Source organism: Psammomys obesus, unplaced genomic scaffold (assembly GCF_907164565.1).
Source record: "Psammomys obesus unplaced genomic scaffold, mPsaObe1.curated_primary_1811, whole genome shotgun sequence".
Lineage (NCBI taxonomy): Eukaryota > Metazoa > Chordata > Mammalia > Rodentia > Muridae > Psammomys > Psammomys obesus.
This window is the reverse complement of record NW_026590062.1, coordinates 5,271,135-5,299,005: the sequence shown is the minus strand read 5'-3', so window position 1 is coordinate 5,299,005 and position 27,871 is coordinate 5,271,135. Positions and strand designations below refer to the sequence as shown.

Genomic DNA, 27,871 nt, shown 5'->3' with positions numbered 1-27,871 from the left:
AAAGGAAAGGAAAGGAAAGGAAAGGAAAGGAAAGGAAAGGAAAGGAAAGGAAAGGATGTGTAGAGAGGAAAGAAATGTAACCAAATGTTTCAGAGTGTGAATTCAGAGGAAGGATCTTGTAGTAATCACATCATGACCACGTGCAGAAGGCAAGCTCTCAGGAGGCCACAGCCCAGGCTGGGGCCAAGGCAACTAGAACAAAGGGCCCGCAGCCCAGCATGATAGAATATCCCCGATTTCCTACAACTCGGGAGAGAGACGGATCAGGAGGCCAAGGTGAGAGTGGGCTACATGAGACTTCATCTAAAAGAGAAAAATGAAGTTTAACTTTAATCAGCCCTTGAGGCCATGCACAGATAAAAGTGAACGGATAAAGAGGTGGGCCCAGGGTCTAGTGGGAGGTCTTAGGTCACAAGAAACTTTATAAAGAAGCAGGCTTGCCAGTCACTGTCCTTGTGTGGTTCTAATCATCTGACTGCCAGCATGCTCCTGCCATGCTGTCTATATGTGGTGACACAGCCAAGGAGAAGTTTTCACCAAGGCTGCACGATGCCATTTGGGCTTCTGAACCTCCCCAATTGTGGGGTAAACAGGCCTCTTTTCTTCAGCAGTAGCCTGGTCTCAGGTCTTTCACTATAGCAATGGAACCTAAGATGGCATTCTCCACCAGGCAGAACAGCACAGCGTTCCTTGAGCATGTCGGACTGTGCTAAACTGGACGGTGACCGGAAGTCAAATGTAGGCAAAGGGCCCACCCGCTGAGGCTCACCATCAACAGAGACACACAGAAAACGGACACTGCTGCTCCAACCTGCTGTCAGGAGATTGCCTCTGCTCATCACCACATCAAACTCAGCTCTCCAGGGGCTGCCCGTAAAAGTCAGCATGGAGGCTGTGCACTAGGCCTCCCACCTGCTATCATGAGCAGCTTCTCCAGGTCCTTGATGATATAAATCTGGAAGACCGCTCCGATTCCCGGGATGTGGGTTAAGGAGTTTTTCAAGACATTCAGTGCGTAGAGCCCTTCCTCAGTGCCCACCAGCACCACCTGCCAGGGCAGAAGTGCAGAGACAAAGCCACATCACCACAGCAATCCGGTACTTAACAGCAGCAAAGCCACCCCCTTCCCACCAGCCCCCACACAGCCAGTATCCTGACAGTGTGCATCTGCAGCCAGTCCCTGGCTGATGGTGCCCGGTGCCCAGGCAACATACCTGGTCACTGAAGGGCAGGGTACAGTTCATGTCAAGCCGGTCATCACCTTCCAGTTTCAGCAGGGAGTTTCCAAGTAATTTCTTTCCATACAGGAAAGAAAAATAGAGAAGAGGAGACAGAGTGAGTTCTAACTATCTCTAACCAAACCATCCAGAGGGACAGAAACACAGCTCAAAAGCACACACTGGACCAGAACCTCACACACGCTGGGCCATGAGCCCAGGTTCTGGTTCCATGCTTTAACTGAAACTCCTGAGGCTGTTTGAGGCTGTTATTGGTTTTTCCAGGGCAGCCCTTAATTAGCTTCGGAGTTACAGCTGTGTGCGGACACACACACACGTGGGTGGCGTAGGTATGAAAAGCTAGCTGCGATAGGAAATAGTAAGACAAAGCTACAAAGAGTTAACGGGCTGTTAGGAAGGACCCTGCCCCGCCTCAGCTGCAACAAAAGCGCAAAGCACAAGTGTCGGTGGCAAGCCAAGCCTCTAGTTCTCTTTACCTCAACCCACACTGGCTGATGCTCACAGGAAGTACAGTCACGTGCCTATTGTATACACATTAACGTACATTTCAGCAAGAGGCTTGTGTGTGGAACAAGACACAATTCTTCAGGAGGTTCACGGTCAAGACTGTTCCCACTGCTAAGTGTCTGAAAAGTGCTGCTTGGTCTTCAGCCAGGCAAACACCAATGAGCAATGAGCGCTGTCTGCATCCAGGAATGTTGGCCAATCAAGGCACACCAATGTCTGCAACATCTTAAGGATAAGTGGAATTTCAGACCTGCCTATGGAGAGCAGCTGCCACAGAGGCAGCTAGAGAGGCCGTGAACAGCTTCCCAGAGTGCAGGTGCTCATCAGCAGAATTGTGTCTGCTTCGTGGTTCATGAGCAAAGTGCTTATAACTCAAGGACCTCACAGAGTAAACAGAAGGTCTTCCGTATAAACGCTGTGGCTGCTGTAAGACTATTCCAGGCACACGCCACAGGGGTGCCGCCTACAGCTTTCACCTTCAACACCACAAAGCTAGTCATGACCTTAGCTGCAGCCATCAGCCCTCAGACAGAGCAGAAGGGAAACCCTGCCAGGCAGTGGGATTCCCACCATTACAGTCAGTGCCCACAACTACACACTCTACAGAGAGAAGTGCCACACCCATGGTCATGGTCATACTCACAGCATCAGCTTCTGCCTTTTCCCTAGAGACTCTCCCACCTGCGACGACAGATTCTAAGGCGGTGACCCAGCGCTGCTTGTCAGGAAAGCTGGGTGCTAGCAAGTAGAGGGTTCTCCCAGGCCAACAGGTGGTATGTGGGTGAGACTCCATCTTCAGTATGTATGGGACATCTACAAGATTTCAGGGAGTACAAGATTGGCCACGGACACTCCCCAACCCACCCCCTAACAGGGACGCTGTCATGGTATCAGAATCCCATTAAGCCTGCAACTTGTGTTCCTGCTAAGCTGGGGGACTGGGCAGAGAAAACTGCCATGTCCCCACTCTGAGCCCACCTCTTGGGCAGGGCTCTTCTGGGTCCCACTCACCTGCTTTGGCTGTATTTGCAAGTTCAGAAGCACCAACGGCACCATGAATAGATACATCCCCGTCGGGAAGGCACAGCTCAAATTCTTCCACCGGCCTCTGTCCAGCTTGGTGCAAAGAGGAAGGGTGGAAAGAAAAACAAAAGAACAGGACCAAGAACAAGAGAAGAAAGAGAAGATGGAAAAGAGGAGAGGGGAAAGGAAGGGAGAGGCAGGAAGAGGAGGGGAGAGGAAGATAAAGGAGGGGAAGGGAGAGGAGGGAAGAGAGGAGAGGAGAGGAAGAGGAGAAAAGAGGGGAGAGGAGAGAGGAAAGGAGAGCAGAACAGAGAGGAAAGGAAAGAAGAGCAGAGGAGAGGAAAGGAGAGGAGGGGAGGGGAGAGTAAAGGAGAAGAGAGCAGGGGAGAGGAGAGAAGTGGAGAGGAGAGGGAGGGGAGAGAACAGAACAAAGGAAAGCAGTGGAAAGCAGAGCAGAGCAGAGGAGAGGCATATAAAAAGTTGCACAAGGACAAAGAAAGGAAAGAGGTGCAGAGGGGAAAGATAAAAAATAAATAAAGCGTGTCATATGAGTGGCACAGTCAACTTTGTGGTGGCGATGCGGATTTGTGGGCTAGTTGACTGAGACGGAAGCTCTCTGGTGTGTTAGCAGGTGGGATCTTCGGGGCAGCACCCTGCGGGTTCTTCAAGGGGGAGACCTATAGATTGAGTATCGCACCAATAACCTTTAGAAAAGTCACCTGGCCTTTCACTTTGAAAAATGGGAAAGCAGAGAAGGCTTGTGAGGCAGTCCAAAAAAAAAAAAAAAAAAAAAAAAAAGTTGTGGTTTTTTTTTTTTTTTTTTTGTTTTTCTTTTTTTTTAAATATTAATAAATAAATAAAACCAAAAACTAAAAACAAAGCCTTCACTCCAACACTGGAAGGCCTGGGTTAGCCGCGTGCACTGACATTCCCCCTAAATCATTAATTTACCTTCTCTGGCTTCATTGTCATAGATGAGAACTTTTGACCCCTCCAAGACAATGTACTTCCTGTCCCAGCCTTGCTGCCCTCGTTTGTTATTCCTGGGAAAAGAGAGATGGACAAGAAAAGTGTCAGAACTGAAAAGAATGAGGCTGGAGCAAGTGGGAGGGGCTTCCTCAAAGAAACGTCCCTAGAAGAAGAGGAAGAGAAGAAGTGGCTTGTGACCGTCCAGGCCACCCTGCGATGGTACCTGGGCACTTTCATCCACCCTTCCAGGTGCAAGCTGCTGCTGGGCTCCTTGCTCTGGAGACCTGGGGAGTTCATCTTGTCACGGCAGAAGGCCTCGGTGAAGTGTGTGGCATATTCAGCAGGCAGGCCACAGGTGGCTGGCAAGCAGGTGGAGCACTTGGGATGGCACATCACCTGACATTCTAGAGGAGAGCAATGAACATGCTGAAGGCGCGCCCACCTGGGCTTGGGCAGTTCCAGCCAGGCCCAAGCTTGTCCACCCCCAGGAGGACTGCAAGTGGAGCTGGGCACACAGGTGAACCCTATACTCTCCAAGGTGCCACGCTCCTACAGGGACACAGAGAGCTACTGTGTCAGCCAGGTTTCCTGGCTTCAGTCTATGCACCCACAGAGGTGTGTTCAGGAATATGTGCACATGTTCGTTCCAGTTCAAGCCAGGAGAGGAGACACCAGCCTGACACCAAGGGGCTGGAAATGAACAAAGATGGAAGAGCTTTTCATACTGACTTGGGGGTCACGAGCTGAAGCCGAGTTTGAAATCACAAAGGGAACAGTGCCCTCCCACTGAAGGGAAAAGCTTCGGCAGTGACTCTACTGTACGGCAGCTTAAACGCTGCCTCCACCAGACAGACGCGCAACCCACTCTTACCGAGACACTTGGATGCCTGGCGTCCAAAGTGCACGGTGTCCAGGCACACGGCGCACTTGGTGGCTCGCATGTTCAGGCCAACGTTAAACCGGTGAGGAATGTTGTGGTGCATCCGCTCCTTAAGACGCCGGCTGAATTCTACAGGGAAAAGATTGTTAAGTGAAAGTGAGACGAAAATCCAAAGGGTGGGAGAGATGGCCCCCTGTTTGGATTTGTATCAAGAATCTATTCAGAGTTCTTGCAACCCAGCACTTTAACTAGATATTCTCCCAAGGAGGAAAAATGGTCCCAAAGTACCCTAAAAGATGCAAGGTGTAACTAGGCTTTAGGAGAAATGCAAATTAAAACCACAGCAAGGTGCCATGTCACTACAATGTGTAGAATCTGAGAAATGGAAAACCAGGGTTGAAGAGGATGTGGAGGAATGACAACTTTCCAGTGGGGATGGAAAATGGTACAGCTACTTTGGGACCCAGTCGGACAGTTCCTCAAAAAGCTATACATAGAATACAATACATATATTATTCCAGCAAATCCACTACTAGACTTATGCCCAAGAGGATGGAAAACACACACAGGCCCACAAAAATCCTGCACATTGCTCACAGTGGCACAACTTACAAAATCACAAACAGAAATAACTCAAGCACCCCCCTGTAGCGTAGTGGTAAGATGTGGCACCAAGCAATGAAATATTATTTAGCCACATTAAAAAAAAGAAACACGGCGGTGATGCGGGCCAAAATGTGGGTGGATCTCAAAGAACACAGTGTCCTGGAGAGTCAGTCAGAAAGGGCTGTAATTAGTGTGATCCCATTCATGAGAAAGACCTAGGCCAGCAAACCCACAGAGAAGTAAAGTAGAGGTGGGGAGAGCGACAGATACAGAATGTCTGCTGACACGGTTCAGGGGTGCCCTATGGTCAGAGTGATAATGATCAGACAACACTACAATGGCCTGAAAACACTGAACCGTACATCTGAAGCAGGTGATCTGCAGGGCGTGGGAAGCACATCATATTAAACTGCTGAAACATGAATTATAAAATTATTGTAGCCACTGCACATGCATCCTGATTCATATAAATCATAAGGGCTCTATGACCTGATAATTACTTTATTTGAGAACGTATCCCTGGTGGGAAGCTGGCTGAATGACGACATGTTTGTGAACACTTAAGAGAGGGAGGTGGTTATTGTTGTTTGAAACAGGGTCTCATCATTCAGTATTGGCTGGCCTGGAACTCACTCATTATGTAGACCAGGCTGGCCCTAACTCACTGAGGTTTGCCTGTCTCTACCCCTGGCTCCTGAATGCTAGAACTAAAGGTGCGAACCACAAGCCGAGTCCTAATTATTTGTAAATATTTAGTCATGAAAGATGTATGTAATGCTTCTCATAGAATCCAGTTTAAAAGTAATAATTATGAACTTCAGAATTTTTTGTTATTTGATTAAGAACTGACTGAAGAATTCTTTTACATCCAGTTTTTTTTAAGAGTTAATTTATTATGTATTCAATGTTCTGTCTGCATGTATATCTGCACGTCAGAAGAGGACACCAGATCTCATTATAGATGGTGTGAGCCACCATGTGGCTGCTGGGAATTGAACTGAGGACCTCTGGAAGAACAGCCAGTGTTCTTAACCTCTGAGCCATCTCTCCAGTCCCTACATCCAGTTTTCCCATGAATAACCATTTGTTCAAAACTTTTAATGTTTGAAGAACTGAGTCTTACACTTCTATTAAATTAACAAGGCTGTTAAATTAACAAGGCTGCCCAGCCACCCAACACCCCCACGCCACCCCATTTACTGGCTCTCCCTCCACAGTGACCTGTGAGAGGCAACTTTACACAGAAAAGAGCTCAGAATATCCCCCAAGCCCTGCTTTGCTAAGGTCTCCTTACCACACCGCCCTCTTCCTTTCTCAGGATATTGTAAGGAGTAAGAGACACGAATGCACAGCGATACCCAGAGGGCAGGATACACACCCAGGAGGGACATAGGAAACCACAGTGCCCAGAGAGCTGCTCCAGGACACCTGGCAGTGGACACCTAGCCAGGTTCTTTCCCATCTGGGTGACTTTTAGAGTTAAGCATTCTGACCAAAGTGTCCTATAAATACAGTAAGAAGGCACTTTGGCCCACAAGTCCACAGCCACAAGACAATGTCATCAAAATTCACAGCCTGACTGGAGAGGCAGAAGCAGGTGGATCTTTGTGACTTCAAGGACAGCCTGGTCTATAAAGTGAGTTCATGACAGCCAGGGCTACAGAAAAACCCTGTCTCAAAAACTCAAAACAAATAAAAGTAGAAAGATAGATAGATAGATAGATAGATAGATAGATAGATAGATAGATAGATAGATAGATAGACAGACAGACAGATTGATTCACAACATGAGAAGGTTGATGGTGAAGCCAGGGTGCTGAGTGATAGCTCTACTCTGCTCTCCCAAGGCTTCTCAAACCATTCTCCTCGTCCCTTTCATCTCTGTGTGACACATTATTTTTGAGACCACAAGGAAAACCCTTTACTCTGTCAGTGGTCATAGCAACTGGCCACAAATTGGTTACATTTGAAGTGCCCATAACCTTTCACCCACTGATTTGTTTCTAAGGACTCATCCGTCAGCCACTTCTGGAGGTACAGGATGTCGTGTAAGGCAGGTGGCAGCAAGGACAGGTCTGCTTTGGTAGGGACTCACATAGCCACACTTCACAACATATGCAGGCAGCTCTTTGCCAGAGGGAAGCGTATCTAACCCACTACTACAAAGCACTTTAAATAACACTGAGATAGCTTGCAGGGTACAGGACAGTGTCAGTGAGATTTGTTTTAAAGTGGACCTAAGAAACAAAGGTTAATTTTTCTCATGTTCACTGCCACTGCTTTTAGATAGGGTCTCACTATGTAGCCCTGGCTCATCTGAAACTCACAGCAATCTGCCAGTCTTTGCCTCCTGAGCGCTGGGATTAAAGGTGTGCACCACCAGAATGTTCACGCTCTCGAACTATATTCGTATCACGTATGGAACTGAATATCAGCATAAGCTATGCTGGAAACTACAGTGTTTGACTCTGGGTAACAGAACGGAAAGGAGACCTTCCGCAGCCTTAGACGCCGGGAATGAAGTCCTGAGGACAAGCCTCCCGTGCTTGCATTGGCTTTACAAGGAGGAGGGGGAGGAGGACCTGGGCCAGCATGCTCTGCCTGGCCACAAAACTCCCTCTACCACACTAGGCAGCAGTGAGATGTCCTTGAGAGATGCTGGCTGGCATCACACTCTTGGACTTCTCAGTCAAATGAAGTTCTTTTCTTTATGAACTACCCTGTTTCAGGTGTTTGGTTAAAACAGTATTAAACAGGCTGTGGTAAGAGCATACCCTCTGGAGTTGATGTCTCCTTTCTGCGGCTGGACGGCGGGGCAAGCAGGCTCATGGCACTGGGCTGGTGCTCGGGTGACCGCACAATGGCAGACATGGCAATCTGCTGCCTCGCAGTGGCGGGCGTAGACGGGTGTGGGTGGTCTGTGGCTTTGCGGTGGGCAGCTGCAGAGACACCAGTACAAAGCCTTTCAGTTGACTCAGCCACCTAGTGGAGGTTACCTATGGCTGTCTTTCAAGGACCCAAGACCAAAAGGGCACGTGTTGTGCTAACTCAGTAACACTGAGGAGGCTGGAAAACTTTCAAATATGGGACACGCTGGGAATGAAAATGCACAGGCCACAAACAAAGATGCTGAGCTAGTTTTGGCCAGTCTCAGGGGGCATGGTCTTCAGCCTGGTCCATAGTTTTGAAGGCTTTCCAAGAGCTCCTACCTTCCTCCCGGGCAGACCGGAGTTCAATGCGGGTCTTCTGAAGGGCTTCCTCCAACTCTGCACAGCGCGCTTTCTCCTTTTCCAGGGCTAGCTTCAGTTCATTGTACTGCAGAGGAACCTGTGTGGGCAAAGCAGGGTCCTCTTTCCGTCGACTAAATAAACCCTAGCAATGGAAACAGAGATATCTCCTAACTCCTAGAAACTGACACTGAACCCAAGCTAGAGGAAAGCTGACTCGGGAGGAGCAAGCCACCAAGGCCAGGCACATACTCACTGTAAGTGTGTTTGGGGAAAAATGGCATGTGAAGGGGGGGGAGGGGAGGCTGAGCCTCAGCCATTCCAGTCGGCTGAAAAAAAGAGTGGGGTGCGGAAGTTTTCACCAAGAGGGTTAAAGATGCTTCAACTGCCACCACCTCTTCCTTTAGCATTCCCAAGACAGGAGAGCCATTTCCTGGGTCTTTCCCCCTCAGAAAATGCAATCAGGATGGATGGAGTGTGGAGCTGGGAGAGGTGGCTATGGTTCAGAGGTCGTTCTTGCCTTTGAACTTGTCTCATGTTGATTGGTGACAGAACATGGGAGGGGTGTGTTTGTTTTTATTTTTAAGAAAAGAAAGCAAAATTGGAAAACAAATGCTAAAATGATATCAAAACAAAGGGCTTACTAAAAAAAATACAAACAGAAACATTTACTGTACACAGAAGAGAAAAAAAAATGGAATCACGCATCTGACAAAAATTAACTAAAAGGAAAACAAATGTAAACACCCTAACTACATCAATGACACAACCAGACAATAGTCCGCTGCTAAAATAAAAATAAAAAGATTAAATATCATGAAGTATAGCAAGCATATATGGTAACATGGTGTGTGAGAAACCCTCCCTTGCCAGCACGCGCTCCCCACCTCAGCCCCAGAGCTGACCCAGGGAATACTGAGGCCAGCCGTGGGCCTCAGTCCCTTCCACAGGCTATTCCAAGTCATCAAGTCCTTCCCTTTAAAATTGCTGCCACGGTTACTGCAGTGTGCTAGGACCCTTGGGAAGAAACTGGCAAGGCCTTAGAAACCCTTCTGAAACTCAGAACACTTGGCCAACATAAGATGAGAGCTGCAGCAGTTGGGCAGCACATGGACTGGGCTTGTGAAAGCCAATCCTCACAGGGGAACCTTCATATAACCTGGTTCATAGCCAGCCCAACCCCACCACTCGTACTGGAACTGAACCTAGGGCCTCGTATGTCACAGCTGGCTTTTCATTCAGTTTTCCATTTGTTTGTTACAGTTCAAAGCAGAAAGTGCAATGCTGGTGAAGGCAACAGCTGTCTAATCAAGTTTTAAGCAGGTCATTTCAACTTCCCTGTATCCAGGCTAGCCATTTAATAGCACAGGACTATGGCAGAGCATACCTGCAAACCTAGCACTCAGAAGGCAAAACAATTATGAATTTTAAGTCCAGCCTGAACCACATAGCAAAACTCTGTCTTGAAAAGATCAAAGAATAAAGGTAAGTAAAAGCACTGGACAGGTCAGCCCTAAGTGCTTGCAGCAGACCCATGCAGATGACATGAGAACCACCCTAGAGTCCCAGGTGTGTGACCTGCTAAACTCTCGGAAGCCACTTACACATGACCTTCAAACCTAACAGTCAACCTATGTGAAAGCCTTTCTCTCCTTCAGCAGATGACCCCTATTCCATCCTAGCTACTCTTCAGGAGCAAAGGGAAGCACTGCTCCTCTTCAGAGCTGAGTTCTTGGTTAGTCCTGATCAATGGTCCCCTATGATAAAGGCTACTCCAGATATACTTAGATCTAGTTCTCAACCAGAATAAACAAAGATGTATGTTCTTCTTCTGTTTCGATGATGATTTATCACAGTGGTATCCACCAAATCATGGGTGATGGAGCGAGACTGCCTGCTCCTGCTGTCAAGCACCATAACTCACCTTTTTCTTTTTAGCCGGCTGGTCCATTTTGGCTTGCAGAAAATCAATGAGTTTGGTTTGTTGAGAAATAGTGCCTTCCATTTTCACCTTTTCATGAGAATAGAGAACCTAAAATTCATAGAAACAAGGATGACCTCAGAGTCGGAGGAAAGCCTATGTTTGAATTTGGTACTTTAAGAACATGAACAGTCAAGTAGGAAAATGGAACATGAACAATGGGTGGGTAAATATTTAGTCCCAAATTTTATGGTAAAGAGAAAAAAATAAAGAACAAAAACTCATGAGGCCAGCAAGATGGCTCAGTGGGTAAAGGCCTGCCACCAAGCCTGTTATTTGGATCCTAAGACCCACATGGAGGAGGGAATTGACTTCCACGGGCTGCTGTCTAACCTCCATACACATCCCCTGGTGCACCTCTCAAATAAACACAGTAAATAACCAATAAGCACATGAAGAGTAAAACATACAGTGGTTAATTGTGGGTTTCAGGTGGTGGATACTATGGAGAGAGCTTTCAACTTCAAAGAATGTTTGAAATTTTTTTATAATTAAATGTTGGAGAAACACATGCAGCCAACAACCAAAAGATATTAACAACAGAAAAGAAGAAGTAGGGGTAAGGAAAGGAAAAGGGGAAGAGGAAGGGAGAAGGGGAAGAGAGGGGAAAGAAAGGGAGGAGAGGGGGAAGGAAGGGGAGAAAAAAGGAAGGAAGGGGAGGAGAGTGGGAAAGGACAGGCAGAGAAAGGAAGGAAGTGGGGGAGGAGTGGGCAGCAGCGGCCCCTGCTGGCCCTCACCTGAATGTTTTCCAGCTGATACTCCAGGTCGCTCCTCTCTGTCTTCAGCAGATCTGCCCGGTCCAGCGCCTCCTGAAGCCCTTGTGTCAGGCGGAAGATGTGGTTCTTCTGTAGGTCCATCTGCTGCTGCAACTTGGCTTGCTGGTGAGGCAGAGAGGATAGCAAGAGGCTTGATACCAGGCAGAGTACAGCCCTTTCCCACCGCTTTCTATTCCCCAACTAACTTCCATCACAGCACTGGAAGTTCCCTTGTGAGAGCTTCTTCCAGAATTGCTGGTTGTTTTCTATTCCAAGACAGGAGGGCACAGCTGAAAAAGAAGTTTCTAGGACCTTCTGAAGGCCACATGCCTATAATCTCACACTGAAGTGTAGCAGAAATCCAGGCCTCCTCACTCTGTCTTACAAAGGAAGCCATTTTGGCACCTCAGAGGAAAATCCAAAGCTGACAGTGAAGCAGTGAGAATGAGATCCATTTGTCCTACTTGGAGGTGTCTAGGACCTCAACAGGTGATCAGAAAGTCACTCCCCTTGAGTACATAAATAGCCACAATTAGAAGACACATTTCTACAGTGTAGGGACAAAGGAAAAAGAATCTAGCTATGCAACAGGAGTTGGTAAAACCCAAAGGGAGAATTCAGTATCATATATAGGAGAGAGTTTGTGTTGAAAAAAACCTCTCTAATCTTTGCAATGTAAGTCAACCGACTCCTTCCTAAAACATGCCCCATCCAGGGAGACACTGCTTGATTTCATCTAACCTCGGATCATCACATAAGCACAGCCACTGTGGCCCACAAAACCTCTTCCAGATGGTAGAGAGTCTCTGCAGACTAAGGGAAAGCAAGTTCAGAAAGTAAAATAAACATTGTCCTGGGTACTTTCAGCCAAGGCAGATGCCCAGTCCCCAACCTCCGCAGAATGGGAGCCACGATGGCCTCAGGACTGGCCTGCCCTCGTTCTCTTCCTTCACCGCCTTCAATGTTTCTTCTCATGTCTACCGCAACAACCGGCAGAGCTACAGTGCTATACTAAGAATCTCGACCCTGCAATGGTCTGGGTCCTGAATTACACGCTGACTTCATCGCAGCTCGTGTTGCCTTGCCCAGCCTTTGTTCCTTCCCCAGTGCGCGTGAAACCCTACCTTCCCGAGTGACACACTGAACACAGTGTCCATATAGCCAGTGCTTAAACACATGTTGGTAGTCTCTCTGTGTCCTCCTCTCTTCTCCCCTTCCAATTCAGCGCTTTTCTCACTTTCCCATCTGCCTTAGACCAACCAAGCCACTCTTAGCATGCAAGATGGTTAAACCTAATGCTCAGCTTGATGGGAAAGAGGTTAGTGAAGCGCTTGTGTTTGTGAATTCCCAGTGTGGTTCGATCTTAGGGGCTCTGGCCTGATGGGCCCTGTGATGGGTTCACAATGACAGAGGTGCCATGGGGTGGGGACACTGGATGGTGGGAGGTGTGGCCTACCTGTGAACTACATCTCTTTTGCCCCCTGCTCTCTGCTTCCTGGTTGCCATGGTGTGCGTGGCTCCACCTCTCCAAACCCTCCCCACAAAGATGGACACTTCTTCCAAAGCCACAGGCTAAAATAAATCCATCCTCCTGCAAGTCCTGTATGTCATGTATTTTGCCACAACCAAGACAAAAACAACTACTAAAGTGCATAGCTTGGAATTTCTAACATAAACCAGAGTCCTTAAAAAAAAAAAAAAAAAAACAGAAGACAAAGAAGAAAACAGTTAAGATGCTGCTGCCTCGAACGGTAGTTTCGGTCCCTCAGAGTCCTTAGTTTCTTCCACTACTTTAGGAAAACATTCATTAGCAAGCAGGAACCAGAGAAACATGTTATGAGCACAAACGATCTATTTGGTGACAGCTGAGCCAAAAATATTTCTCTAGACACAACACATCAATTATCCGTCAGCTCTCCAAGAAATAGGCTGTTTGTTTACTATAATAAAATCAAGGGACAGTGGTATTTGCACTCTCTGGAATGTTCTTCAAAGCCCTCTGTCTGCTGCCCAGAAAGAAGCAAAGTGAGGTGTGCTTGTGGGCCAGTGCTCTCCTGGGAGACGGGCCTTGGTGATGTCCTTAGACATGTCCAACAACTTTATGAGAGTGACAAGGAACTGAGAGGGTGACGCAAGGAATGGATGACAGAACTGGAGCATGGGCGATTTCAGTGAACAGGAAGGACAGGTCACGTCTCAAAAGAAAAAGGTCGGTAGGATGGCATTTTTAGAACATCAACTGAATAAATATGGGGTGCAAAGATGCTTAAGAATAAATTTTGTGGACAAATGGGCGTAATTTCACAGGTTAATGAGTGCCAATGGCATGGTTACCATAAGAGGGTGTGTTGAGCCGAAGGGAAAGACAGAAATACTGCACTCCACGTAGACCACAGAGAAAATGCACAGGGACCTAGAAAGAACTACCACCCTGTACGGTCCCTGCAAGGACAACACAAATTCATGTACAGTTCAGAGTAAGACACGTGAACCTGGTAACTGTTGGTGACAGACATTTTGTGTGTGTGTGTGTGTGTGTGTGTGTGTGTGTGTGTGTTTTGTTCTTTGACTTGCTTGCTTTTGTTTTCTGTGGGTTGGGCTTTTTTTTTTTTTAAATACTGTTGGGGGGTTGAACCCAGGCCCTTGCACACACTAGGCAACCAATCAGTCAAGTCAACCAGTAAAGCTACATCCCCAGCTTCCAATTACTTTGATCATCAATCAAATAATTTGACTCTAGAAAGACAGCTCAATGGTTAAGAGTTTTTGCTGCTCTTCCAGAGGATTCAAGTTCTGTTCCTAGCACCCACATAGGTGGCTCACCACTACCTGTAGCTCCAGAGACAGGGGAGCCAATGCCCTCACATGGACCCACGCACATGTGGACATGCACACACATAAATAAAAATAAAAGAAAAATTGACTATTAATGCTTATCTTTGAAACCACACTAGCCTCAAAATACTTGGCAGTTGTAGGCTTTTGAAAATAAGAAAGGAGTTTCTAGAAACGAAGAGTTGCTGGAAAATAGCATGTGATGTCCCCTTTACTGCCACTCTCCTGGCAGAGGTTCAGCAAGGTCTGCCTGTGGGAAGTGCTGGGGAGGTGACCTTCCACCCCGTGTAGGACATAAGCCTTAACCAGTGGGCGGATGGACATTCAGTTCAGGCAGGACTTCAGAGGACTAAAATGGGAGAAAGGGCCATTGTAAAATCAGGTAGGGGAAGTCGGTCATGAGAGGAATTTGGGCTGAATGACATCAAAAATTCCAAAATCTGAGACCATGTCTGTCTCTTTTCAAAGTTCCTGTGGAGACAACTCTTTGGTTGATGCCAAACTTATGAGGCACATACCACAACCCAGGGTCCCAACTACATTTTGGATGGTAATGATTATGTTTTTTTTTTGTTTTGTTTTGTTTTTTTGTCTTATGATGGTTTTTAATGATATGTGAGTTCCAGCTGAAATCAATGTTGACCAGATGTCTACTCAAACATCTGTCCATGAGCTGTAGACTATGGAGCTGTGATGTTCTCCTAAGTCAAAAGTGAGAAGGTGGGGCTGAGTCAGGCTTCAGTGTGCTATTCCTGGCTTTGCCACTGACTCACCATGTAACCCTGGACCAAGCTCAGAGCTGACAGGGCCAGCCTGCCCTCTGCAGATGGGAAATAGGACGCTTGATTATTTCTGTCCTGTTTCTGTTTCCAGCGTGTTCCAAATGCCGGAACATTGCCTATTCATCCCAGAGAAAAGACCACCTGGCAGATTGATGGGTTCTATTACAGGTTAAACATTCCCTAGAGCAAAACCCCAAATTGCAAATGCTTCCAAACCCAAAACTCCTTGAGTAGAAAAATGCCACAACTGATCTCATGTGATGGGTCACAGTCAAAATGTGAATGTGTTAAAAATGCCTGCTTCTGCTTTCAGCTCTAAGATATTTCAACTCAGTAGTCACGCAGCCATGCGCTCAACAACCCTCTATTGGGCACATACTTACTACAGTGAACAGCAGTCTCCATCAAGGGTCATATTGGAAGACACACAAAACAGAGATGCTCTAGCCTTCAAGAGAAGCCCTTTCACTGTTAAACTACAGAAAGTAATGTATGCGACCCCCTTACTCCACCTCAAAAATTCTAAAGTTTCAAAATCTGAATGTCTAATTTGAATCTAATCACCTGAACCTAACAAATTTCCTCTTTCCAAGTCTTAGCTGGGGTTGGGAGGCCTTTGGAAGATGGTGTAGTGGATAAAAACCACTTCCTATGCAAGAATGAGGACCTGAAGTGGGACTGCCACTGCCAGCCCAAGTGCCAGCTGTGGCTATGGATGCCTGTAACTCCAGGGCCGGGTGTTGGGGAGGTCATCTCTTGAGCTCACTAATCTAGTCAAAATGTTGAGCTTCCATTTCAGTGAGAGGCCACATCTCAAGGCAATGAAGTGGAGAGCAACAGACAAGTCACCAACATATTCCTCTGGCCTCTGCATATGTCGGCATACAGGCACATAACCCCACACATACACATGTGGGCAACACACACACACACGCACACATATGCATGCACACTTCCACAATCTCAAGCACACATGAATGCATGCATGTACCCAGGCACGAGATCTGTACATACACACACATACATGCACACACACACTCTCATGTACATGCACACACGTGCGCACAGGCAGTAACACACACACACACACACACACACACACACACACGCTCACACACACAGGCGGTACCTCCCAGGTGGTTCACACTCACCTCTTCCAGAAGCCTCTGTTTGAGCTCCCGCTCTGTCTCCAGCTTCTGCTGTAAGCTCCGGGCGTTCATCTCTAGCATGGCGTGCTTCTTCTCCAGGTCATTGAGCTGGGCATTTGGAAAGATTGGCCGTGATGTCACATTTGGTAACGTTAAGAGAAAGCAGATACCTTAAAGATGTTCCCCAAACTTCACATGTAAAGGTTAACCAAGGTCTAAAAGCACAAGTTTTCATTTGGAAAAAAAAGAGACAAGTCCACATGACAGATGTGAGACAGGAATCCCCTCTGTGGGTCATCTGTGTCACTGCAACAAGTCTCAAGAGCATGGCTCCTCAGTTCACCTGCCACGCTTTGCCTGAATTTAATTAAGTAGTCATATTCTGAGGGCTTACTATATTTATTCTAGCTATGAGGATGAGAAGATGGCCAAGCCCTTCCCAAAATCCGTATCTGCCAGAAAGGCTGAGAGCAGGGCTACCATGAGGCACAAGCTACCAGGAGGCACATCCACGAAGGACAACCACCTTGTTAGAGAAAACGCTCTCAGAAACAGGTAAGATAAAATGCTACTGGAATAGCTAGACACCCAGAAGTTGGCTACTAAATACCAAACAACAGCCAACTAGAAAAGCAGCATTAAACCCAGAAAGGTTCATTTATCTCCAGACAATAAATGTACTTTCCTCAAGATATTAAAACTGTTATTAAAAACCATGAACAGCTAGACTTCAAGCCAGAACTGTCCTTGAGTGGTGAGCTATAACCTTGAGTCCAGTGATTCTGTTTCTAAGAATTTCCAGTAAGAAAATTATAACAGATGTCCATAAAGATTTATGTTCATCACACTGTTATTCATATGGCCAAAAAAAAAAAAAAAAATTGGAAGAAGCCCAAATTTCTTGTACGAAAGCAATGCTTAAATTAGGTGCCTGCATGCAATTTTTTTTCTGAAATTACATGTTTTAAAAAAATATTTAATAAGTAGTAAAAGCCTCCAGATACATGATTTTATTTTAAAAAGTGTAAAAGCATAAACAGTAAGAGCCTAAATTTATATTTAAAAAAAAAGTATGTGCACACATAAGAATAACCAAACAGAAGGCTGTAAATAAATCTCCCAAGGTCATCATTACTAGCTTTTCTTTTACTTTCACGGTGGTTTCGTTATTTTCCACAATGGCCCTAAGTAATAATAAATTTTATAAATGTGAAATAAAAGTGTTGTTTAAAATGCAGAATGCAGATGGCCACTGTATGTGCACATCTGTAAAAAGGGATGTGTGGGAACATACGCTTCTCCGACTGTAACCCTCAAGTGCCTGTTCTACATCTTTTTAAAGTTAACTAGACAAGACAGCCAAGCACTGGCACACCGCTGTGGAGGCACTGCAGAACGTAGGGAATGGGCAGAACACAAGTATTCCCAACCTGAAATGCTAAGAGCTTGTGGTCTGGACGTCCCCCCAAATTCTTGTATTAGAACTTAACCTAACTCACATATACATGACATTTGGAAGTGTAGTCTTTGGGAAATATTAGTATTACATGAGGCTGTAAGGGTGAGACCCCCTGCAGAGGCATTACTGGCTTCCTAAGCAAGTAATCATGCAGTTCACCATGCAGCATCTGCCACCATCATGACACAGTAAAAGGGTCCTCAACAGATGCTACCGTGATCAGGGACTTCCCAGCCTCCAGAACTATTAGACAAATAATTTTCTTTATAAATTACCTTTTTGTGGGATATTCAATCCCACTGTGAACCCCGAGATTGTGCACTGTTTCTTGTTTGGTGTGGTTTCAGCTCTAGCAAACACCTTTAATCTAAGAGCTTTCTGTACACACAATTTAATAAAGTTAACCCTAGGTCAAGAGGTGGAGCAAAAAACCAGCTGACAGGAACTAAACAGAAAGAAGGGACTTTGAGAGAAGAGTATTTAAAACAGCATGGAGAAGAAAGAGCTTTTTGGATTTTTCTTCCTGGGCTAGCAAGCTTTGGGCCTTGGCCATTTGGTTTTTAGGGCTTTGAGCTTTTGGTTTTTAGCTTTGGGCTTTTTCCATCTGGGACATTAGATAATTAAGAAAGGCTTTTTCCCTTAGGACGTGAGCTGAGTAGGAAAGTCAGCTGGGTGCTTTCTCTGCCTCTCTGAGCTAGCAGCTTTTCACCCCAATATCTGACTCCAGAGTCTTTATTGGGATGTTCTTTCTTTATAACAACATTACCTCATCTCAAGTACTTGGTTATAGCAACAGAAAATGGACTGCTATAGACTCACCATGAACATGGCATATGGAAAACCTGAACTGCCTGCAGTCACACTGGAAAAAATAGTCATTGTTACTATGCTCTTCTGAAGAATGAAAAACATGAGGCTTACAAGGCCTTCTAGGAATAAAATAGTGTTGTGTGCCCAGTATTGAACTTTGGGCCCCAGAAAGGTAGATGTTAAAAACTCACCATCCAACCAAGATAAACCAGAACCCACCACACCCAGTTATGCCACCGACAACCAGGAATGCCCCACCATGAGTCATATCTGACATTTTTTGTAGTGAGCAAAGGAATGCTTTGGAAATGTTTACCATGGGTTTGTATCTGAATTCCTGTTAATCCTGCCTTTCCAGGGAGAAACAAAGATGTTTTCCTACGAGGCAGAAGGGACGGGTGCTGACCTTGTCGGACAGGCTCTCGGCTTTCAGCTTCTGTTCTTTGAGAGCCTGCTGCAGAGCAAGAATCTCGGCCTTGTGTTCCTTCACTGCCAACTCCACCACCTGGCGAGACTCGGTGATCCGCTGGTCAGCTCTCGCCCTGCCAGAGAAGCACAGGCCTGCTGTCAGGAGCCACATACCACAGGCCCGGAGGGAGGAGGCTGGTCCAGTTTTAAACAGGCTGCAGGTTGGACAGAAGCCCAACCATGGATCCTACCTTTAAATGCTGTCTTCCTTCCTGACAGCTTACAGAGCAAAAAACTGACCCATTTCAGACTTGGGTTAAAATTGCCCTGGAGCAGTAAAGTCCTGTGGGGACTGACTAGAAAGGCTGAAGAGGAAAAAAGCCATTCTCAAATGCAAACAGGACTGAACAGGGATGTGCCCAGAGTGTCACAGATTCCCTGTGGACATGCAATTCCCCCAACTTCATTGCCACCAAAGAACCAGAGCACACGAGGTGGACCCCATTCGAATTCTAGAGAACGTCTTTCCCCCTTGAACACAGGAAAAGCCCCATGTGTTTTGAGTTCTCAACTTGAACCTGATGAATGTATCCACTAAAGAATACATAAATTCAAATGTAAAAGAGGGGAATTATCACTTTTCTTCCCACATCTAAGTCCTATGTTGCCTGCCTCTGCACGTTGGCTCATGTGTGGCAATGCAAACTCTCAGCCTTCCTGGATAAAGGCCTGTGCAGGCTCCTAAACCTGCTCCAGCTCTGCCTCCCAGACATCACACTCCCCTGTTCTCCACCCAAAGCACAAGCCCATTCCTCTCCAAGCACGCAGCACTCTCTGTTCTAGGTGGAAGATATCATCGGAACACATAGGAAGGGGACTCTTGGCTTCTTGAGGATGAGGACAAGGATTAAAAAGTATATTTTGTTCAGCTACATGATACCAAATAAAAACGGTAAAGCAAGGCAGGACTTTTTACACCAGCCCTGGGAGCAGGCATGGAATAATGCAGTCCACACTTTCCAGGTGTGGCGGCGTCTCTCTTATGCCTGACAGACTGAAGGGACAGCTCGGATACAAGCTAAGGGTGGGGTGGGAGAGGTCTCTGGAAGATGGCTGGCATGTCCAGGGGAGCCCAATGGCTTGGAAGGAAGCAGAGACACTTTTAAAACTTCAGTCCTTCACATCATACACCCTAATGTGCCACAAAGCAACTGTTGCTCCCATGTTCTCTTGCAATCTGAGAGTTCTCATCTTCTGCCTCTTCATCTCTTCTATTTCAACTCCACTAGGAACTAGATTATTCAGGCAGCATATTGTACTGAGTATTCTATGGCCACCAACTAATCATGGGGGCCAAAAAATATGACTATGGCACAGTCTGATTAGGGTACCTTGCTTACAGGATACAGAGACCCACAGGGAGGTGGCAACACAGGGTTCAGAAAGGTAAGATACCATGCAGAAAGGGACGTGTAGTCGTGGGCCAGTACTGGCCCATGTGAAAACATGAAGCAGGGCCCTTGTGTTTCAAGACCATCTCTTATCATCTTTACACAACACATGGTTAGAATACAGCAGAATGCTGCCATGGGTTACACACTGGGCATTAGCAACTCTTCAGTTAGGTAGCACGCTTGACATGAACACTGCTCTCTGAACTGTAGTGGGCCCAGCAGGGAGAGAACTGATAACTGGGCAGGAGAATAGAGAATAAACAACCACTTAAAGAAGAAAAAAAAAAAAAAAAAAAAAAGACAGGGGAGAGAGAGGAGGAAGGAGTGGGTGCATTTCCAGGCCTCGGGATGCTGGGTAAATTCTGGAATTTGTTTTTGATTGTCACAGCTTGAAAAATAAGTTGCTGCTGGCATCTAGTGAGAAGAATCCAGGCAAGATGCCCCCCTGTGTTACAATACAGAGCAGCCCACATACATAAATGGGAACCCCAGACCTCTAGAACAGAAGGGAAAGGAGAGAGACCCCACGGTCCGGATTCAGATAGTGGGATCTTGCTACACTGGTGACATGGTTGAGTTAGGAATCTTGCTAAGAGTGTTTTTATAGAAGAGCACTGATATTTTGTGTTCTCCTTGATTTCTGGGCCTCTGCGCAGAGTAAAATCACACCAGACCCTACCACAGGACCCAAGTGGTGTTTGCCAGACTTATAGCCAGAATGCCCACTCTTCCCTGGCTTGCCTAAGACTTCTCCTGGTCATCACTCTGAAAGTCCTGCATCCCAGAAGACAGCTCAGTTTAGAACACTGGGACAGTTGGTTGTTCGGTTTGCAGCTCTCAGGGGGATTCAGGTATGGCCACCGGTGCTGGCTTTCTACAGAAGTGCCAGTTCTCACCTGCTCTGTTTCTCGGTGTCCAGCATCCTCTGCAGCTCTCGAACTCGGCACTCAAACTGGGACTTCTCATCCCCAAGGACACTCCTCCAGGCCTCCCACTGACGCTCCTTCTCAAGCAGCTCGTCATTCAGGGCCTCCAGATCCATGACCTGCTCCTCCAGCATGGTGCACGTGGTCTTCAGGGCTTCCATTGTCTGCAAATCAGTAGCACTGAGTGGCGCCTTGTATCAAACGGGGATTCCTGGAGGTTACTTTTGTCAAACGAGCTTCAGAAAGACATAAGTTCCTAACCAGACTTAGACACAGTTGGTTTTTCTCTCCCACAGCCCAAGAGACCAGAAGACAACAGAGCAATGGTCAGCTGTACTACCATCTGAGGGGGTCCACAAAGACCTAGTCTCAGGGCAGGGTTGTGGGGCACACACCTACAGTCCCAGCACTCATGAGAAGGTCAAGAGTTGACTGTCAGCGTAGGCTGCACTAGGCTAGGCGAGGTTACACGGTAAGACACTGTCTTTATTTTATGTGCGTGTGAGTGTGTCTCTCTGTTTGAGTGTATGCCACATGTGTGCAAGTACCTATGGAGGCCAGAAGATGGTGTTGAACCCCTTGGAACTGGAGGTTACGGACTGCTGTGAGCCACCCAATATGGGAGTGCTGGGAACTACCTTCTAAAAAGCAGTAACTTAACGCTCTTAACTTCTGGGTCATTTCTAGCCTCAGCACCCACTTTTTTTGTTTTTTTGTTTTGTTTTGTTTTGTTTTGTTTTTGGTTTGTTTGTTTTTTGAGACAGTGTTTCCCTGTGTAGCCTTGGCTATCCTGGACTTGCTTTGTAGACCAGGCTGGTTTCGAACTCACAGACATCTGCCTGCCTCTGCCTCTCCTAGTGCTGATATTACAGATGTGGGTCACTGGGCCCAGTTCCCAGGACCCACTTTAAAAGCCATTTTAAAGACTAATCCTTGGCTATAAACTGGGACTGGCAGGAGCCAGCCCAGTCTCAGAACCCCAGAGAGAACCCTTCTAAGGGTCCTCCAGGGAGCCCGGGCCCAGCCTGCCCACTTACTTGCTTCTGGCTGGTGAGCTGCATCTCCCGCTCGGTGATCTCACGGCGGAGATGGTCCACCTCGCTCCGCAGCTGCACGATCTCGTCATTGGCACCAGAGGCCTCATCGAGTTGTTTGGACAAGTAGAAGTTTTGGTTGTTGAGCTCAGCATTGTCCTCAGTCAGCTGGTTCAGCTGCTCTTCCAGGTCAGTGATGACCTATGGGATGGGGGCAAGGAGGGGAGAGGGAGGTATATATCGGAAAAGGTCACCACCAGCAAGGAAATGCTTCTAGAAAGCTGCAGTGAGATAGCATCACATAGCGAGATAATGGGAACCAACATGCAGCTATTTGTCTTGATGCCAAACCCAAGCTCCCTCACCAACTCGTTAAACAAGTACAAGGCAGGGGGTCGCCTTCCTCTCTGACTTGAGGTACATCTAGAAAATACAGCAAGACCCAGTCAACCAAGTGCCAAACGGATGGGGTAAGCTCAAATGAGATCCAGTTAATAACAGGAAGAGTTATGCAAAGGGTGGGGGGGACTAGGGGTCAAGGAGAGAGGGCCAACTGGTATTGCAATCATCTAAGTAAACTGAACTCGACCTTGACACCACCTACAGGATACCACCACTGCCAGAGTCTGAGAAAGCGAAATAAAGTTCTATCAGAGAAAAATCACGACGAAAGATACTAAGGGGTTATTTGAATAAAGTCACAGGCAGAGAATTTAATTCTGTGCAACAAAGGGGGAAGGACTCTGAAGAGGAGCGTGGATAATTCTGAGGATACAATTCCACATCACGATTCGGCTCTAATAGATTCTGCTACACATTGAGTTCTCCAAGTATATGAAATTGTCATTTTATTGAGAGAGATTTAATCTGGTTTTACTAAATTATTTCCCTGCTGAATGGCAGAATGACTTCAATTTCAGTGCGTGTAGCTGGCCTATTCTCATTGCCGAAGCTCAGTATCGGCGCTCGCGAAGAACATTTATATAAGATACTTTAGAAGTTTAAGGGTAATTTTCTCATAATAGTTAGAATAAGGCACACAGACCATAAATTAAATTTTATGCAACAAAAAGTAGTAAATTAAAAGGAAATGTCTTTAAGCCTACAATTATTAACGGTTTCGGGTTTCCACACCTACCACAGATATAGTTCATGTCTGTTAGCACTGCTTACATGCCTAATTCCTTATTTCAACCCTCTTGATCAATTTAAAAAAAATTCAAGTCTTCCTGGGCACACAGAACTGAAGAACATAAATTAAGGACATTTCTTTGACATCCCCCAGGAAGCATATTTTCCTGAGCTGTTGGCCTCTTGGGACAGGAAGTAGTCTAGTAACCTGTATGGAACGTGGAAACCCACACTGATTCCTGTGTGCTCGTTAGAGGTACACTGTGAGCTGTGAAAGGGCAATGAAGACTCTGGCCAGGCACTTGGACAAAAACAGCTTCCTTAAAAACCCAGAAAAGGAACGGTGAGCTGTGCCACTCCCCGAAGACATTTCGCCTCAAATGGTTATGTCATCACCCTTCTGGTGACATGGCTAAGTCGAGATAGACAATTGGACACATTCAACCTATCTTCATGCTACACAAAGGAAACACCCCTGTTGGAGGTTGTTCTGATGCATGTCACTACCCTCAAGGTCTGTGTACATCTATCCATGTTGTATAAACCTACCTGATTAGCTAATGAAACGGCCTATACCTGGGCAGGTCAGAATGGGGTAGGTGTGGCTAAGGTTCCCGGCTTGGAGAGGACAGAGAGAAACAAAGGGGACAAACAAACAGATGGGAAAAGAGGAAGAAGGAGGACACCACAATGGGTTAGCCTGGAGAAGAAATCTCGTGGAACTGGGAGGAAGGACTCCAATAATGGCATGAGAAGGCCCTGGTGAAGACTAAAAGCAAGTATTTATACGATTATGGATGGAAGATAGAATGGTTAAGGAGGATGGCATTGGATGGGGGCTCGGAGATGGATGGTGAGGTGACTCAGACAGTGTAGGTAGGAATATCTGCCTGGCCCGAGGCAAATAAGGTAATTATAAATCTAACAGGTGTCTGTGTCTTATTATTTGTGATAGTGGGTTGGATAATACTGCCGTGATAATCACAGGGCAAATAACATTAAACATTATATAGAACAACACTTTTTTAATTATTTACTACAATACCCCCCCTTGAGGTCCTTCTCTACACTGGAAATATCTCCATTTAAACATTTGCTTCTTTCTGCCCCTTCCCCAAAGAAAAGTAACACAATGGGGCAAACAAGCAAGCCTGTCCTATAAGACTCTACAACTCCAAATGAGTTTGAACTTGGGCAGGTTTCTCCATCTATGACTTGGAAATAAATACTATATATACTCTTCATCTTTCATTTTTAAACTATCTAATATCTATTCAAGTTCTGTGGCATAAGAGATATACAGGATATAAATTAATGACCAAAACAATGCTTTGTTCTGAAAGCCTCTTGGGGAACAAACTAACTGCAGAAAATCTATTCAGAGTATATATAATTTCCTTGCCATTCAAGGTTATATTTAAGCTTTAGGTCACCTACTTCCTTTCTTTGACTCATGAGGAAAAAACAAAAACAAAACAGTGTATTATGAGCCCATTTCTGTCATAAAATTATAAAGAGCTAAAGAAGAAACCCACGAAAAAGTAATGAGGTGGCAAGGTCCAGGCTAGAGAAGGAAGGGTTCCTCTCTTCCCCATGTCATCGGGTCTGTGAGGGACTTGCCTTGTGGCTTCTATTGTCAGCATGTGATCTCTGGTTCTGTATTTGTTAATGTCTCTATTTCCTTTGTTGACTAGATGAAGGTAATGTGTGTGACAGCGAGTGAGCATGTGTCCCCACACTGGGCGTTAAAGCATTTCAACTCACTGGACTAGCCAGGTGTGGCGCACACCTTTAGTCCCAGCGCTTGGGAGACAGAGGCAGGTGGATCTCTGTGAGTTCGGAGCCAGCCTGGTCTACAGAGTGAGTTCCAGGACAGCCAGAATTACACACAGAGAAACCCTGTCTCAAAAAAACAAAACAAAAACAATTGTTTGGACTTTCCCCTGCCTTCATCAGAACACTCTGGCGTCCACCCCTTCCAGGCAGCTGAGGTGAGGCTACAGGGATATGTTAGCCATGTCTTGGCCCACTTTATTGCAGCTACAGACACTCAGCCAACATGAGACACTGGAACCCAATGAAAGTAAAAAAAGCAATCCCTTCAACACATCTTTGGGGTGAGTGTACCATTTTATAGATGGGGAAATTGAGGCAACCAAGAGGCTAAGGGCTACTTGATTTAAAATAAAATTAAAAAAAAAAAGTCAAAACTTGAGCCCAGCCCTGAAACCCGAGACTTTGTTCTTGGTACCCCTAACTACATGATGCTGAAACATCTGGAACAGATGACAGGGACTTTCTGACGACTTAGACCTTCTGCTTCTGTTTCTCTGAGGCATACACATAGTCTAGACTGGCCTCAAACTCAACAGCTTCCTGCTTTGGCCTCTTCAGGGCTGGGATCACGATGTATGCCAGGACACCTGGTGCACTTCTTGCTTCTGAACCAGGTAATATGCAAAACATTCTTCGGTTATCTTTGCTAAATTCTTCCCACAGATAGTCTGTTTAGTGACAGACTCAGTTATGAGAGTCCATTAACTTTTAGGCCCTAAGAACAGAGGGTTAAAAAAAAAAAAAAAAAAGATAAATGGAAAGCCTAGTTCTACCTTCTCAGTTAAAAAACAAAAAAAAAAAACAAACAAACAAAAAAAAAAAACCAGGGCGGTGGGGAGGGTAAGGGGTACAGCCTTCCCAATGGGGGCCAGCTGGGTTTTGTAGGATGTTTTGCAGACAACAGACCTTGGTGCGATTCTAAGAGAGAACAAGAATATAAAACTGTCTACTCTTCAGCGTCAAAAAAAAAAAAAAAAAGGAAGAGAGAAAAGAAAAAAGACCTGAGTTCCCTATTTGATTATTATTTGGTTATCTGTCACTTCCCAAGGCCACCCTGAGAACCTCACCATCATAGAACTGCACCGTTGACCCCTCACACCCAACCAGGAGACAAAGAGCAAGAGCAGGCGAAGGAAGAGAGCCGATGGCATGTCAGGGTGGAAGGAGCCAATCAAACAATAAGCATCAGCAGGAAAGACTCAGGACCGAAATCCTATTTTAATGCCTACTTTCCCGAAGGCAGCTATTTGCATATTATTTATTTTTAATCTTATAGCTGACAGATTGATTCATAATTAAAGCTGTGTCATATGCTTGCCCACCAACTCCCCTCTAAAACAGACTTAGGGAGGGGTTTAGGTGCCAGATTGAATCAAATCCTTTTTTTAAAATCCCTTCAAAACACAGAAATGGTCTGAGTCTGGAGGCCTCCTGCCCCCCTCTGCTGGAATCGCTAACTGGGCACTCCTCCACTGAGTCATTATGGAGTCCTTAGCAGTAACAGAGGCGATACTTCCTAGCAGAAGCAATCCTGGACAGCAGGAAAGGAGAAGGAAAACCCAGGACAAGCTCCCTCCCTCTAAGCTTTAAAATAGGCTTGAGCTGGGCTGTGTCACTGAGACCCTCTATTGTGGCTAAATGCCTTGGGGCAGTAGTTCCCAGGCTTTTAAAAGTAGAGAGGCCATTTTTTCCAAACCAAAGCTTATGCTAGGCGGCCAAGGTAACAGGAAGCCAATGTCACTTAGTCTTTTCTGGGGGCCAAGCCTTTGAACGCACGCTGCACGGCCTGTCTCATCTAACTGCGGTAGGAGGCGGTGTCAGCTCCAGGGTCCCTGCTACTGATGTCCTGCTGCTTCTGGAACTCTAGTCCTTGTCGGAATCGGGCAGGTCCCCATCGTCCCTCTTCTGGCACCCACATCACAGTCACTAACTGTGAGCTGGGATAATCAACATCATGGTGGAGGAGAGGCTACATAGGAGCTTGGGAGGATGCAGCGGGTAGGCCGCTAGAGGCCACCTTATGCTATGGCCCCTGTCCACCTGATCCCAGACGCCATGGCTTCAGCCGCTGCGTCCCGCAGCTGTTCCAGCTGACACGGGCAGTGGAGGACACTTTGTCAGGTCCCCCATACTACCACCTTTGAAAAGTGTCCCAAAGGCCTTGTCACCACATATCAGTGGTAAAGGAAACAAATATGATAAGTCACTGTCTCAGAGAAATCAAATTTAGAAACGATAAGCATTATGTAAGTTAAGCCAGATATCAAATTAATTCCACATAGCCACAGCCTCCCTTACGGCCAGACTTTTACAGATGGCGACCAGGCTCCCCAGGAAAGCAGGCAAACTTTTAAGGGTACTGTGTGCTTCTTATCCCGAGCATGTTGGTTTCCCGTATGTATACACATTCTGAAAGCCCTCAAGTCTATCCCCTATCATTACACCTCAATCAGACACAAAAACGACCTATTTTCAATTCCTTACGAGAGTACGCTAAAGGAAGTAAAAAGGTCTTTAGGCAAATGGAACAAATCAAAATAACTGATTGATATATTTAAAAAGTATCTTAAGTTTAAGGAAGACTTAGTCACATAAAGGAGTCACAGTTAATGTCTTTTGCTATTGATTAGACAATTGATCGGTATCAATTTATAAGAGCTTATGATCACTATGGAAAGGAAAGTATGCTGTTTAATAGGCTTCATATTTCTGAATAAAAAAAGATAGTTATATTTTCATCTGTTAGATCTAGCAACCTTTCCCTTTGCAGGTTCCTTGTTCTAAGAGATATTTAAGTCCACTGGAAAGAATCCCAGGAACAGAATGGTGGCCTTTGACTGAAACTGCAGTACTTGAAAGGCT

At 46.1% G+C, this 27,871-nt stretch overlaps 1 protein-coding gene across 1 annotated transcript in view; it reads right to left on the bottom strand.

Moving 5' to 3' along the window:
- Cit (citron rho-interacting serine/threonine kinase) overlaps nt 1-27,871 on the bottom strand; it is a 134,351-nt gene that overhangs the window by 19,650 nt on the left and 86,830 nt on the right. The window contains exons 17-31 of the mRNA XM_055605951.1: nt 22,046-22,243; nt 20,979-21,172; nt 18,627-18,762; nt 15,955-16,059; nt 11,169-11,309; nt 10,375-10,482; nt 8,433-8,595; nt 7,998-8,162; nt 4,609-4,746; nt 3,961-4,141; nt 3,720-3,811; nt 2,757-2,861; nt 2,389-2,558; nt 1,215-1,295; nt 913-1,048 (exon numbers count right to left, since the gene is read on the bottom strand). Of these exons, the coding sequence (XP_055461926.1) occupies nt 913-1,048; nt 1,215-1,295; nt 2,389-2,558; nt 2,757-2,861; nt 3,720-3,811; nt 3,961-4,141; nt 4,609-4,746; nt 7,998-8,162; nt 8,433-8,595; nt 10,375-10,482; nt 11,169-11,309; nt 15,955-16,059; nt 18,627-18,762; nt 20,979-21,172; nt 22,046-22,243 (2,113 nt within the window). The remainder of the gene's footprint in view (nt 1-912; nt 1,049-1,214; nt 1,296-2,388; nt 2,559-2,756; nt 2,862-3,719; nt 3,812-3,960; nt 4,142-4,608; nt 4,747-7,997; nt 8,163-8,432; nt 8,596-10,374; nt 10,483-11,168; nt 11,310-15,954; nt 16,060-18,626; nt 18,763-20,978; nt 21,173-22,045; nt 22,244-27,871) is intronic.